This window comes from Aquarana catesbeiana, linkage group LG04, assembly GCF_042186555.1.
Source record: "Aquarana catesbeiana isolate 2022-GZ linkage group LG04, ASM4218655v1, whole genome shotgun sequence".
Lineage (NCBI taxonomy): Eukaryota > Metazoa > Chordata > Amphibia > Anura > Ranidae > Aquarana > Aquarana catesbeiana.
In genome coordinates, this window is record NC_133327.1 from 452198182 (window position 1) to 452212560 (window position 14379).

General features: G+C 40.0%; 1 protein-coding gene across 13 annotated transcripts in view; it reads left to right on the forward strand.

Annotated features, from left to right (window-relative positions):
- The first annotated feature begins 3322 nt into the window (after positions 1–3322).
- The window catches only part of QKI (QKI, KH domain containing RNA binding), a 279038-nt gene continuing 267981 nt past the window's right edge, over positions 3323–14379 (forward strand). For 3 of the 13 annotated variants that reach the window (XM_073627474.1, XM_073627476.1, XM_073627477.1), the window contains exon 1: positions 3323–4094. In XM_073627474.1, coding sequence (XP_073483575.1) covers positions 3953–4094 — 142 coding nt within the window. In that variant the 5' untranslated portion in view covers positions 3323–3952. Of the gene's footprint in view, positions 4095–6217; positions 6242–14379 lie in introns of those variants that run through there. The other 10 variants (XR_012243934.1, XM_073627482.1, XM_073627480.1 and 7 more) reach the window with 7 other exon arrangements.

Consider the following 14379-nt stretch of genomic DNA (forward strand, 5'->3'; position numbering starts at 1 on the left):
TGTGCCATGATCAGAGAGCGCCATGCTGTAGAGACATAATCCTTAGTGGCTGGCATAGGCGCTTGATCATGAGAGACTCGTCACAGCACCATAGCAACTTTTATACCTAAAGAAAATTTAGTTGTTTTTTTTTTTTTTTTTTTTTTACTGTACATGTGTAGAATTGCTGTTATTTCATCTGTAAAGGGTGGAAGCGCAGTTGGTGATGTCAGCATGAAGATAATTCAAATAGCGCCATCTTCAGGCAGAAAAAAAAAAAAGATGGCTGGAATAAGTAAGAATAATAACATGTCACCATACGTTATTAATTATTTGTATGTTGCATTTTGAGTTGCTTTATATTAATTATGTTTGGTACAGGATTTAATTATGCTTCAAAACTTGTGGTGGCAGCTATTGTGTATGTGAAGAGTTAACTGCTCAGTTAACCTGCTCCAGTGATGATCACTCCCAATCTGCTGGTGCTGAGACACTGTTGCCTTCAAGCAAGAAAATCTGGGCACGTGGTAAGATCTGAGAGTGTCATCATCACAGGGTGTGTAGGAAGCAGGTGCTGAGAAGGCATAATTTATCTCAAACCAGCACAGAGGATAAAAGACTGAGATTTTTAGCCTCCAGTTCTGTTAAGATCAGGCTAAGGGGAAGAACAGAGTGGTGTGAACTTTTAAACATTAAAGGAGAAGTATGGGCTTTTAAAAAAATGCAAATAAACATGCATACATACTCACCTTCATGCTGCAGCATGTGCATGTTGCTGCAGCTTTACCACGTTGGCTCTAAGACTTAGAAATCAGCGATCACATGACTGCTGATCGCTCAGTTCTCACTGTCAGAGGCTTCATACCACGATCGGAGTTGCGGTGTGTCAGACTGACACACAGCACCTTCGATCGCCGCACTGCACGCCCCCCGCTGGCACGCGTCGGCTGTGTTTTACTGGGCATGTCATATGACCCTTGACAAAGTCACGTGACGTGACGCAACGCATCGGGAGGAGCCAGTGACATCATCTATTGTCTTTGTGTTTGAGCACAGCAGATGCAGTGTAAGGAGGAAATTCGCTGTAAGCATCAGACCATTTGCAAAAAGCGCTGGTTGATCATACAAACGTGAGTGGATTTCTTTGTACCTTAGTCATTTTTGTCAGTTTTTAATCATTGCGTAATGGAGCATCTCTCTTGCTTCATGTGAGAATCCATATAAATGAGGAAACTGAGAGAAGCAGCAAGAGAAATCAGCTGAACACTATTGATAAACTGACAGTTTAGCAGGAGTGGTTTCTTGCAGAAAACAACGGGGCTCTATTGTTGGTTTTTATTGGTTTTATTATCTTTATCCTCTGAACAGGCTAACGATTTTGCATCTGTGGCTAACCTTGTGCATATTGAGGTTAATCAGTCCCCATGATCAGTGTTTTGAAGACATTAATTATCACCATAATATCTCTGCATATAATTTTGTATTTTTTATACTTGCACTGAGCACATAGACTTTAGAGGGATACCAATCCCTGTCACCATTATTAGAATTATAACCAATATCACATTGATAGTATTTTAAGAATTTATTATTTGAAGATTTTATCTGTGCCCTAATAGAAGGTTGATTTCAGCGCACTATTGTTTGTACATTTATCACTTATACACCGTGTCAGAACACCATTAGAATGGTTGCAGCTTAATTATTTGGTTATCTTTTATTAATCACTTTAATTTAAATATTCATATTAGCGCTTTAGTATATATTTTTCACGTCATATTACGTCCAGTCAGGATATCACAACCACTTTGCCGCCGTCATTCTGCTATATGGCGGGCGGCAAGTGGTTAAGATTGTGAGGGGGGGGGGTTGAATCGAGAACGCAATTTTTTTAACGATTAATAGTGCAGCTACTTTGTACATGTGATCTTTTTTTTTCATTTTTAATAAATTTGCAAAGATTTCAAACCAATTTCTCTCACGTTGTCATTATGGGGTATTGTTTGTAGAATTTTGAGGAATACAATGAATTTAATCCATTTTGGAATAGGGCTGTAACATAATGAAATGTGAAAAAAGTGAAGCGCCGTGAATCCTTTCCTGCATGCACTGTACCCGCTGCGGACCCCACGGGCGGTGCGTTTGAACCCGGCGTGGGAAACGTGTAAGGAATGCATTCTGGTGGCAGCTGGCCCTAATGCTGCATACACACGGTTGGAATATCCGACAAAAAAAGTGTGATGGGAGCTTTTGGTTGGATATTCCGACCGTGTGTATGCTCCATCCAACTTTCTGTGTGAATTTCCGCCAGCAAAAGATTGAGAGCTGGCTCTCTATTTTTCCAACGGAAAATGTTCTTGACGGAAATTCCGTCATCTGTATGTAATTCTGACACGCAAAAAAAACATGCATGCTCAGAAACAATTTGACGCATGCTCGGAAACATTGAACTTCATTTTCTCTTCTCGTCGTAGTGTTGTACGTCACCGCGTTCTTGATGGTCAAAAGTTCAGAGAACTTTTGTGTGACCGTGTGTATGCAAGCCAAGCTTGAGTGGAATTCCGTCGGAAAAAAACATCCAAGATTTTTCAGACGGAAATTCCGCTCGTGTGTACGGGGCATTAGGCTGCGTTTCCACTATTGTGGCCCTAAAGTCACATGATTTAGAGCGCGACTTTACAGTCTCCGCCGGATCAAAGTAGTGCAGGAACCTTTTCAGAGTTGCTGCAACTTTAAGTCGCATAGATTGGAACGGGTGCCATTGAAATGAATGGGCTGTGACTTGTCATGGGACTTTATGTCCATAGCCTAGGGAGATTGTGTACAGGCAGCTATAATAAAACACCAGGGGAGTACACACACTACCTAATGGCCCCTTTTCTTGGAAAGTTCACATCCTGAGGCCCAGAAACAAGCTGGCAGCAAAGGGATTAATGAGCAGAGCCAATCTTCTAGGCTGGGGAGAGATGAAAACTTTCCATCGCTGTATATAGGGCGGGCTGTGTGAGCAGGAATGCAAGACGTCCTCGTGTATGTACTGCTCCGGTCTCCCTATTAGTTCTTGGGGTGTTCCATATGCTCTTGTTGTGGGGGAGCCCAGACACCCCCCCATTCTGGTATCGTCCCTCTCCTCACACGAAGATCATGATTCGATCACCTCGCTGTGCAACAGCAGCACCCCGTCCAGCCCTCTGTCTCTGTCTGTCTCTCTCGCCACTCCCCTCTAAAAAAAAAAAAAAAAAAAAAAAAAAAAAAATGTTCTCCCCGCCCCCTAACAACGGTCACTAAGGACTACCCCCTTCCTCTGAGGCTGACCCCGCCCCTGCTCCCACCCTTGGCTTTCCTCCTATCCTCGGAGCTCTCCGCCCCTCCACCTCTTCCTCTCAGTGCTGCGTGAACTGGAGCGAACTCCTTTAGAAGGAGAAGTAAGCAGACGCGCGGCGGCCGGAGACCTGCTACTACGGGACTACTTAGTCGTCGCATGCCGAGGCGGCTACACAGAGACGGAGATAGAGGAGGAGGAGGAGGCGGTGGTGGTGGCGGCGGCATTGTGCTAAGGAGGAGGAGAGGAGACGGTCAGGCTTGTGTTAGAAGGGAAGCTGAGTGACACGCCGTGTGTGAGAGAGAGATAGAGAGCGGCTCAGCACGTCCGATGCCCTCCTGTGTACAGAGCAGTCCGTCTTGTGTGTGAGGCTCGGAGAAGCTTCCAGACTTCCTAGGGGGCCGCTGTGTTCGGAGAAGACAAGGGGTGAAGTGTTAGTTGTGGGGAGAGCCCTCCCCCTCTTATGTATTCGGACACCCCGAGGGCGGAATAACGAACAAGTCCCTCATCTCCTACATTTCTCACTTTTATTAGCAGTTTTTTTTCCTTCCTTCTTCCTTTTGTAGCACCAAAGACCGAGCCGAGAGCCTCCTTTCTTCTTTTTGTATTATTTTTCTTTTTTACCTTTTTTGTTTTCGGAGAGCTTGGATCATGGTGGGGGAAATGGAAACAAAGGAAAAGCCGAAGCCGACCCCAGACTATCTAATGCAACTCATGAACGATAAGAAGCTGATGAGCAGTCTGCCCAACTTCTGCGGGATATTTAACCACCTGGAGAGACTTCTGGATGAAGGTACGATGGCCGCTGTGCACGCACATTACACCCTGCTTGTCCCCCTAGGCTCTATTGGGGGGGAGGGGGATTGAACCCCCCCGGCAAAGTTTTGGGAATGAGCCGAGTTTGGTTTTTCACTGGAGAGCCCTCCCCACCCCATGTTACTGGCCATGTGACCTGCTGGAATGTGCCTTTATCTGGTGCTTACCAAACTTGTGATGCAATGGGGGGGGGGGGGGAGGAGCACCACAGCTATCAAGGGAACACAACCCTTTGCCTCTTTACAGGGCTGCATTGCATTCAGGGGGGCGGACAATACTGCTTGTGCCAGGGACATAGGGGCCCACTTGTACTAGATGGGTGCTGAGACCCCCTCTAATGTCACATCAACCTGGACCTAGCTCACTTTTATCTAGCTGTGGATCAATAGTAGTATTTTAGAGGATTTATATAGTGCCTAGTGTTCGGTGCCCTACAAAATAAAGGGAGGCAGTACTGTTACAAGATGAGTGTTAGGAGGGCCCTGCTTGTTAGAGCTTAAAATCTGAAGTATTATAATATAGGATTTATGCAAGTCTGTTGTAGCTTGCAACCTAAACTGACAGTACTGCTACAAGGCAAAAAGGATAGAGGGACCCATTTATATTGGATATAAGTTGGACGGGTGCTGAGACATACCTCATGATATGTGAACCTGAACACTTCTTTCTAGCTGTGGATCAGTAGTAGTACTATACGGGATTTGTATAGTGTTTGGTGCCCTATAAAATAAAGGGAGATAGTACTGTTACAAGATGAGGGTTAGGAGGGCCCTTCTTGTAAGAGCTTACAATCTGAAATAATATAAGATTCATATAAATCTATAGGCGCTCTACAACATAAACTGACAGTACTGCTCAGAGACAAGAGGGTTAGGGGGGCCCATTTATATTCAATATGGGTTGGACGGGTGCTGAGACCTACCTCCTGATATGTAGGAACATGGAACACTTCTATCTAGCTGTGGATCAGTAGTCATATTATACAGGATATATAGCTCTGCTCTGCAACCTAAACTGACAGTACTACTACAAGGCAAGAAGGTTAGGGCGTTCCATTTATATTAGATATGGGTTGGACAGGTGCCGAGACCTTCCTCCTGATATGTAGACCTGAACATAGCTCACTTATATCTAGCTGTAGATCAGTAGTAGTATTATACAGGATTTATGTAGTGCCTACAGTTTGAATGGTGCCCTACAAGATAAAGGGATATATTACTGTTACCGAGGGTTAGGAGGGCCCTGCTCGTGAGAACTTACAATCTAAAGTTTTCTAATGCAGGCTTTAGATAAATCTGTAGGCACTCTACAACATAAAGGGAGACAGTACTGTTACAAGATAGTTAGGAGGGCCCTCAGGGAGCTAGGGGCCCATTTATAGTAGATACGGGTCAGACTGGCGCTGAGACCTTCCACCTGATGTTATGTAGACCTGAACACAGCTCACTTCTGTCTAGCTGTGGATCAGTAGTAGTATTATACAGGATTTATATAGTGCCCACAGTTTGTATGGCTCCCTACAAAATAAAGTGATACAGTACTGTTACAAGACAAGGGTTGGGAGGGCCCTGCTCGTAAGAGCTTATAAGCTAGTATTCCAATACAGTATTTATATAAATCTGAGGGCTCCCTACAACATAAAGGGAGACAGTACTGTTACAAGACAAGAAGGTTAGGAGGGAGCTAGGGGCCTGTTTATACTAGATTTGGGTCAGACTGGTGCTGAGACCTTCCCCCAGATGTTATGTGGATCTGAACATGGCTCACTTCTATCTAGCTGTGGATCATTAGTAGTACTATACAGGATTTATATAGTGCCTGCTGTTTTTGTATGGCGCTCTCCAACATAACGGGAGACTGTACTGTTAAAAGAATGTTAGGAGGGCCCTCTGGGAGCTAGGGGCCCATTTATAATCTATGTGGGTCAGATAGGTACTGAGGCATTCCCCCTGATGTTATGTAGATGGCTCACTTCTATCTAGCTGTGGATCATTAGTATTGTTGTACAGAGTTTATATAGTGCCTATGGCTTGTACGCTGCTCTGCAAAATAAAGGAATGCCATACAGTTACAAGATAAGAGGGTTAGGAGGGCCCTGCTCGTAGACCTTACAATCTAAACAGAGTAAGTGTTTTGACTTGGACGGTAGTTGGGTGAGGGTTTTAAAAATGACTTTTGGCACAGAGGCCCTTTGGCGCCTGTCAACCAGTGCCTGCGTTGGCATGTCAGTAGTATGTGCTGGACATGTAGGTACAGTGTTACTCTGAGAGTTTACTACCACCTATGAACACTAAGCATATCTCTTGTCCTTAGCCTGTTAGCCAGGGATGATAATTTCCAAGTACTGGTTTAGTCCTATATTATTACCCAATTGCCAGAGGCTAAGCTTCTTTTTATTGCTGAATTCCTGTCTCATTCTAACCATCTTTTGCTGTTTTGGAGCAGCGTGTCATTTAGATTATATGTGGTCTGTTTGTTTTTTTTTTTCCTCCATAGCCATTTGCTGCACTTTATTGCCACCAAGGCATATGGACTGTGACAAGGCCATGTTGAATCACTGCTCTTTGTTTAACAGGGAGATCTCCTGGAAATTGGTTCTCACCAAATTTCAGCAATTTGCCCCATGATTTTGGTTACCCTAGTAAAGTGTGTTGTGTTATTTTGTAGTAAGTGTATAATGTTTGTGTAATTGTCATATAGCATAGATGTATAAATATGCTGAATGGTTCTAATGACAGCTGTTAGGAGGAAAAAAAAAAATAATCTTTGTAAATTCACTGCAAGAAGCACACAAATCATGTATTGCTGGTGGTATTGATCTGGCCTGCTGAAGAGAACAGGCATTTTATTGTTTTTCCTTGTCATGTTCTAGACTCCAGTGATCCGAGGTTAGCAATAGTAGCAAGAAGCAACATTTTAATCCTTTTTATATTGCTCAAATGAGGATTGTAAATGGTTAAAGATGCTAGCTGATTCTCTGCATGGTATTTTCTTGCGTCACGTGCAAGATGGCATTGGCAGCTGATATATATATATATATATATATATATATATATATATAATATTACACTTGGTAATTTAGGATAGAGGATGAACCCATTGCCACTCTTGAGCAGAGTAGACTCTTCAAACTTTGTAACCACCACACACACACTTTCTGTGGTTTATCTTTGTGTTGAACAGTAGATTTATTGCATTGTAAATGATGTAGTATGAAATTCCTAAGTGGGTCCTTTTATAGTAGATAAGATGCTATAGTGGTGAAATGCAGGCTTCAAAATCTGTATTTTACAGTTTTGAAATACCTTTTTGTTTTGTTTGCATTGTTTACATGTTTTTGGAATGTACTCAGTCTTAGGTAAAATAAAACCTTGTTTGATGAAAGGATGTCGCCATTGTGTAACTTTTTTGTGTTTCAATCAATAAGTCTATGAGTGCTAATGGAAATACAGATTATGCAGCTTTAGCTATATGCATTTATGGCCGAGTCTGTTAAAGCCTGAAGCTGAGACGGGGTTGGCAGGCCTGGTCTTTGTACATATGGCTAGGTTTTATCTTCATTGCATAGATCCTTCAAAATATTGCTCTTAATAGTCAGCTGTATCTCGAGGCATACTTCAATCCTATTTTTATTTCACTTTAAATGTGCAGATTATTTGTTAGCGTGACCTCTGTCTCTCCATGGTCATCTACAAAGGGTGGATAGTCCATTTGCATTTTTTTTTCCTTTTTACCATGGTGGCGAGGGTTCTAGTTTTTGCAGCTGTTCTTGAGCCCAGTGTAAATAGGCAAATATTTGCTTTACAAACATTGCAGCAAACCATTCATTTGATTAAAAAAAAAAAAAAAAGTACACTATTATAGTGTGTCATTTTTTTTTAATTTTTATTTTTCTCTTTTGAAATGATCATACTTGCCATATTTTTCTACACTCTGATAAATCAAACTACCCTTTTCCTTGTAACATGGGCTTTATAAGGATGCAGGCATTGCCTATAGAGAAATGTTGTTCTCTTTGTATTAGCTATATTTCAATAAAGGTAATAACTCCAGTACTGTCAGTAAGAACCTAGAGATTTCTCCATAATTTTGTTCATCAATTGCTGCATTAGTTTGACGTGTAGAATTTTTTAAAGGCCTGATCAAATTAAAGTAACCACTGCCCATATTCATTTTTTGACATCAAGGCCTTTAGATAGTCAAAGGAAGTAGCATGGGGAGCAGGCTGAGTGTAACACATCAAATGGGAAATAGGAGCAATGTGTAAATGTGATACACGGCCTATTTACATAACTAGAGACAATACTCAGAAGACGGCAAGGAAGTGTGTAAAATCACAGAAGCAGACCATATCCTGTGACTGGGAAGTTACACTGCTGTTTTAAGGGACACATGCAGCTCTCATCAGCTCTTTGGTTTCATACTTTAAACTGAAAAATGCCCCAACCTTAAGCTCATCTGTGGTTTTTATATTATTGTGGTGTTATGCTGCAGTTTGATATCAGATCATACATTATTGCTTAATATAACACATAATAATGCAGAAATCAGAGTACACAGAGCATGACCTTTCTGAGAGCAGAGCCGTGTAACGGTTTATTTTTATACATTAGAAACAGTAGCTTTTATGTTGCTGTCTTGCAGCTTTTTCCAATAGCAAACCCTCTCCTGTTATGTGTAACTTTTTAATCAGAACTGTGTAATTTTGTTTCTCAAGCTGTACCAATGGCACTGTGTATATGTAAAGCATACATCGAAGTGACCTTAAAGTCAGGCTAGCTGCTTAAAACAGCAAAGTTCTTTTTTACCTGCAGTTATTTCTTTGGAATGTTTTATTAGTACTATGGAGTATGTTGGTTTTTATATAGGAAACAAAACCAACACTTGTTTTTCTTGAACTTCAGATGTGTGCAAAGTTAGCTTTTTATGTTAATATCCAGAATGTTTATGATAAGGTTTAATGTTCTATTGGTAAATTTTCTTTACTTTTTAAGCTTTTGATTTTTAAATTCATCTGTTAAGAGTGGATATTTTAGGAGGTGCCTGTAATCCTGGCTCAACGATGAGTTTATTTTGAAGCTGAATATATCAAAATATTAATTTCAATGATAAACTGGTTAGCATGAAGTCCTATATATGTTTTGGTCCTTCTGCACTCCTTTATAGTTTAGAATCAGCTGTTGTCCTTAGCTAGAGTAACTTGATGCCACAGGCTCAGGCTTTAAAGGGCTTGGTTGATCTTCCTGTTTGTGTGTGCTGGGGCTGTGCAGGCTGAAGGAATCTGTAAATGGAGGGGGAAACTTAAAACTTCCAGGAATGCCCAACAACAACATGCTGGGAGGGAAAAACCCTGCATGAAACAGATCTCTTTATATCCTTGCTTTGGACTTTAAGCCACTAAGGGGCGCCAGTATGTTCTGTACAGTTTAAGATGAATGGAATTTGTGTTTCATAAAAACTCATTGACAGTGGTTTCTTACAAAGACACTACTGTGCTAGCTAATTTCTATTTATTTATTTTCACATAGTACACAGTGTAAAGGCTCTCATTTGAAGAAAGGAGGAAAAAAAAACTGTAAAACGGTTATTGGTAAAGAGAGACATTTATTATTTTATGTTTGATTTAAAGAGTTTAACTTTTAAATATGATCATTTTGACCCTCCTGTCATAGCCCATGTATCTTACAATATTTTTCTTTTGCGGTTACAGTATTGTTTTAAAGTATTTCGTTGAATTCTAAACACATTGTTTAATACAAAGTGATGTGCTTTCACTTGAATGGTCATTTAATATCAGGGAGCCTCTGAACTTTTTTTCCCAAAGGGAATGCATGACAAGAAATGTACCGGCTTCCCTAATGCACATAAAACAAAGGGGGGGGGGGGAGAGTAATGGTGACACATCAGTAATGCGCATTTGCAAACCTATTTCTGCATGTAAAATGACTCGATTTAAGTCTTGTCACTTTTCTCTGTTTGCTGCTGATCCATTCTTTTGTTATCAATAAAGAAAGAAAAAAAAGACCCTCATCTCCATAATCGTTGGTATTCCTATAGAGTTTTCAGAAGCTTAAACACTTATTTGATCATAGAGTGAAAATGTTGTAATAAACAAAAAAGGCAAAAGCAATCTTTATACGAACTATGTTTTGAAAAATTCAAAAGTCGAGCAGCATTTCTTGATGGCTAATCTATTATCCCCTTATTTTTATTTTGCCATTTCTTAAAAATGTTAGGTAGTTACGTTTTTGATTTGTAGAAAATCAGGTCGGATCTTCCACTTCATAATCCAGGGTCATGTTCTAAGGACCTGTATTCTGATCATTATGACATTTAGTCATAAGGCAAAATTGTTTAGGCGGCTGTTGGCACATGTTTACTGTAAATTATGTGATTTGCATTCATCCAGTTAAGTGATGGCATGTAAAATAGAAAGACAAAGTGAAATTCATGTAAAAAGAGTAGAGGTTGTAAGAAGTTTATTTACTCAGAACCTGAACATTTTTACACTTTGCTATTTAAAAGCTGGGTGTCACATTAATATCTTCCAAATCATAAATGGCTTGTGACACATTCCGCGGTGTTGCGGATGCTTGCAAATCTTTTTATATTATTATTGTGTTTACAAATGTTAACAATTGATGGATGTTTTATAGTAGTCTAGCTTTTTGAAGGTGAACTTTTTCTGTAAGTGATAGAGCTACTCTAATCAGAGAAGTCAATTGACAACATAATTAATATTTTTTCCCCCCTAATTCTGTGTATACAGAAGGTGAAGATGACTAGCAGAAATGGCAATACAGTTGTTACATGTCACTGTTTTAACCTACTTTCTTTGTTAAATATGCAATACTGAAGCCATTTTTTGTGCTTATTTATTTCTAAATTTAAATCTGTTTTATATTACTAGTATTTTTCATTTGGTTATAAACCTGTACATTGAAGCATTTAAATGGCAGAGGGGTTGATCAAAATAAATCTGAAAGAAAATGTGATGTTGCAAAGGAGATCACAGAGCTGTAGTTAGTTACATTGTACGGGCATATGATCAATATCTATCTTTTCAATTTATCACTGTTATTGTTGCACTGTGACACTTTCTTCTGCGAGTGTCTGTGTTTAAATTAAAAATTTAAACACAGATGTGTGAGAGGACCAGGCCTCTGTATCCACATTTTGACTCAGTTCATTACAAAAGATGTTCGGAACAGACAGCAGAGGGACCAGGAAGGAATCTGTTTTTATCAGCAGTGAGCAAACATACAGGAAGGGGGTCTCTTCCGGCTTTGGAATGCAGCGTTTCCTACAATTGTTTTGAGTGGTAATATGTTGGAACATAAGGTATATGTATTGTTGTTGCAGCAAGAATCAGTGCACTTAGCAATTGCATATGTTTATTTCATACTGCCTTTATGTTTGTATATAAATTTATTTTATTTTGCATAATGTACAACGACCGTGAAATAAAAGCAGATGTGTGAGCTAGTTTTTGTAACTACTGAAATACTTTGTAACCACTGAAAAAATGAACTTTGCACTACTTGTCAATCCGTTGCTAATTTCTTTGGTTCTGCTTTTGTTGTGTTATGCAGCCTGCGATCATATTATTCCACTTTTTGTTTCCTTAATTTTTTTGGAGGAAAAGATAGTAAAAGATATTGGCTGAGACTCTCCAAACCATGTATCTGTCTCAGATGGAAATCTTCATAATACGCACATTTATAGATTTGTCAACCTGTTGCGGTCAGTCTTTTTCCACCAACTGTTGTCTGGAATTCTAGCTCTTTGAATTGGTACTGATTTTTAGTAATTGAGTTAGTTTGCTGGCTGAAATGTGTATACTTCCAGAAAATTGTGCCTTGGAGTTATTTCTGACTTATTTTATTTATTTTTTGCATCCTAGAAGCAATAGGAATTCTTCTGTTTGCTGAATATATCATGGAGTATTATAGTAGTATTTGTAAAAGATCCATTATGGAAGCAATGAATAATGTAGGTCCCTACTAATCTGCTATGGTCACTGGATCACCATCCGAGTATATATTATAATTCAGTTTTTTGTTCTGCTCGTGGGTTGTGCTTCTGATGTGGAACTTTTTTCATTGGTAATCGTATTGTTCTTTGCTATGATGATGTGGTTTTGTTGTGTGTGTGTGTATTTTTTTTTTTTTTTGTGTGTGTGTATATATATATGTGTGTATGTGTGTGTGTGTGTGTGTGTGTGTGTGTATATATATATATATATATATATATATATATATATATATATATATATATATATATATATATATATATATATATATATATATTTATTTATTTTGGGTGGCTTTACTATGTGGAGCACGGGGTCTGTGAGTATGTTCTTCCCAGGTTGTGTTTGCTCCTACAAGACCGTAACGTGCTGCTAGGTTACGGCATTTCATCAAAAAAAGCATTAAAGAATTTTTTTTTTTTTTCCTTTTTACATTATCCGGTTTCTGATTTGACAAGGTACATGTAGCTACTCTTATTCTCTCAGGTGCCCTGCAGCTCTAGCTGTGATGTCTGAAAGGGCGCATGGTCACCCAACACTGCAGCTAGCAAGGCTCCCAGTACTTGCCTGAGGCATGCATCGGCAAGAAGAATGCAGAGGAATTTTAGGTGTGTCCGTTTCCTGTCCCTTTTGTATTTTTTATGGTGCCTGCGCAAGTGCTTTGAGCCAGACACAGGCGCCTCCTACCAAAAGAGCCTTCTGCTTGCTGACTGCGGTGTTGCAGCCATGTGCTCAGGAGGGACATCCTGTTCAAAATTGCAGCTAGTTTTACAGGCACCTAAGAATTAGGGACAAAGTACTTACATCTACTTTGTCCCATCAGGACCTATATAAATAAAATAAAAAAATGTTTTAATGTCTGTGTCTCTTTGAGTGTGGTAGGGACATTTACAATGTAAATTTCTTCAGCAGTATAGTCCATGGTCTGTAAACTCTTAGGTGTTGCAGGATTTGCACTATAAAAATGGGAAAAAATATTGTTTCAATAGAAGCGAGAAGCATTTAATACAAATTTTTTTTTTTTTTTTTGCTCATTGGTTTCATGATGGCATTTCATATACACATTTCAGTGTAAATGTAGACCAAGGATAGTGATCAGCATTCCAGCTGAACAACTGTTGGGATAGCATGACAAAAAATTTTTTCAGGCCATTTTTAATCTGACAGACAGAATCACTGAGGGAGCAGTAAAGCACAATCACTATCTAGCAAAGGAAGTAGGCAAAGGTGCCTGAATATGTCACACACGTAAGTCGTACTAGATAGACCCTTGTGTGGTGGAGAGCTACAGCCCCCCCCCCCCCCCCAAAAAAAAAAAATTAAGTCAGTAGATACAGCTGACTTTTAATATAAGGACACTTACCTGTCCAGAGATCCAGCGACTGTCCTCACCCGAATCACCTGTGATGTGTCCCAGAAGACTGCAGGTAAAACTCCCCCAAAAAAGTGCCAAATATGGCGGTGGGGGATGGGGTTGGTGCAAACAATTGGAGCTTCCCCTTTTGGGTAACTAATGTCAAAAAACCTGCGGACAACCATATTTGAATATAAAGTGGTTATTAAGCCACTGTCTCATCTTTATATTATTCCCTCTGTCAGATAAAAAGCTGCATCTTAGTGCCTGTGCTTTATAAAAAAAAAAAAATGTATTTCTACCTGGTTTTGAACAGTGTCTTTCAGCGATCACATGACTCCAGGCTCTCAGCTCTCCCCATGTATCTCCAGTGGGCTGGGCCGAGATTCCCCTGCTGACGTCGGCCAGGGAGGAGAAGAGGAGCAGAGAGCCTCAAGATGTGATCACTGAAAGACGCTGTTAAAACAGGTAGAAATCTTTTTTTATAGATAGAGATATATAGCATAGGCACTAGAATGCAGATTTTTATCTGACAAAAGGAATGATATACAGATCAGCTAGTTTTGAAGCAGTGGGGAGAGGAGCAGATCAGCGATGGTGAGAGATGATGGGAAGGGAGGAGGACAGAGGAAGACACAGGAGAGCTGCAGTTAGCAGCGTATGACGGAGGCATGTACACTGACAACGCTGTCAGGGCTCAGAAGCCCTGAAATATCATGGTTAGTGTACAGAGGGAAGGATAGAAACTGGCAGGATCAGCCAGGTATTTCAGGTGATGGAGGGGGCCAAATGACATAACACAAGCACTGTGCTGTATGACATGTTTTAAAGGATCAGCATCTTTATTTTTATTGTGGGTTAACAAACGCTTTAATA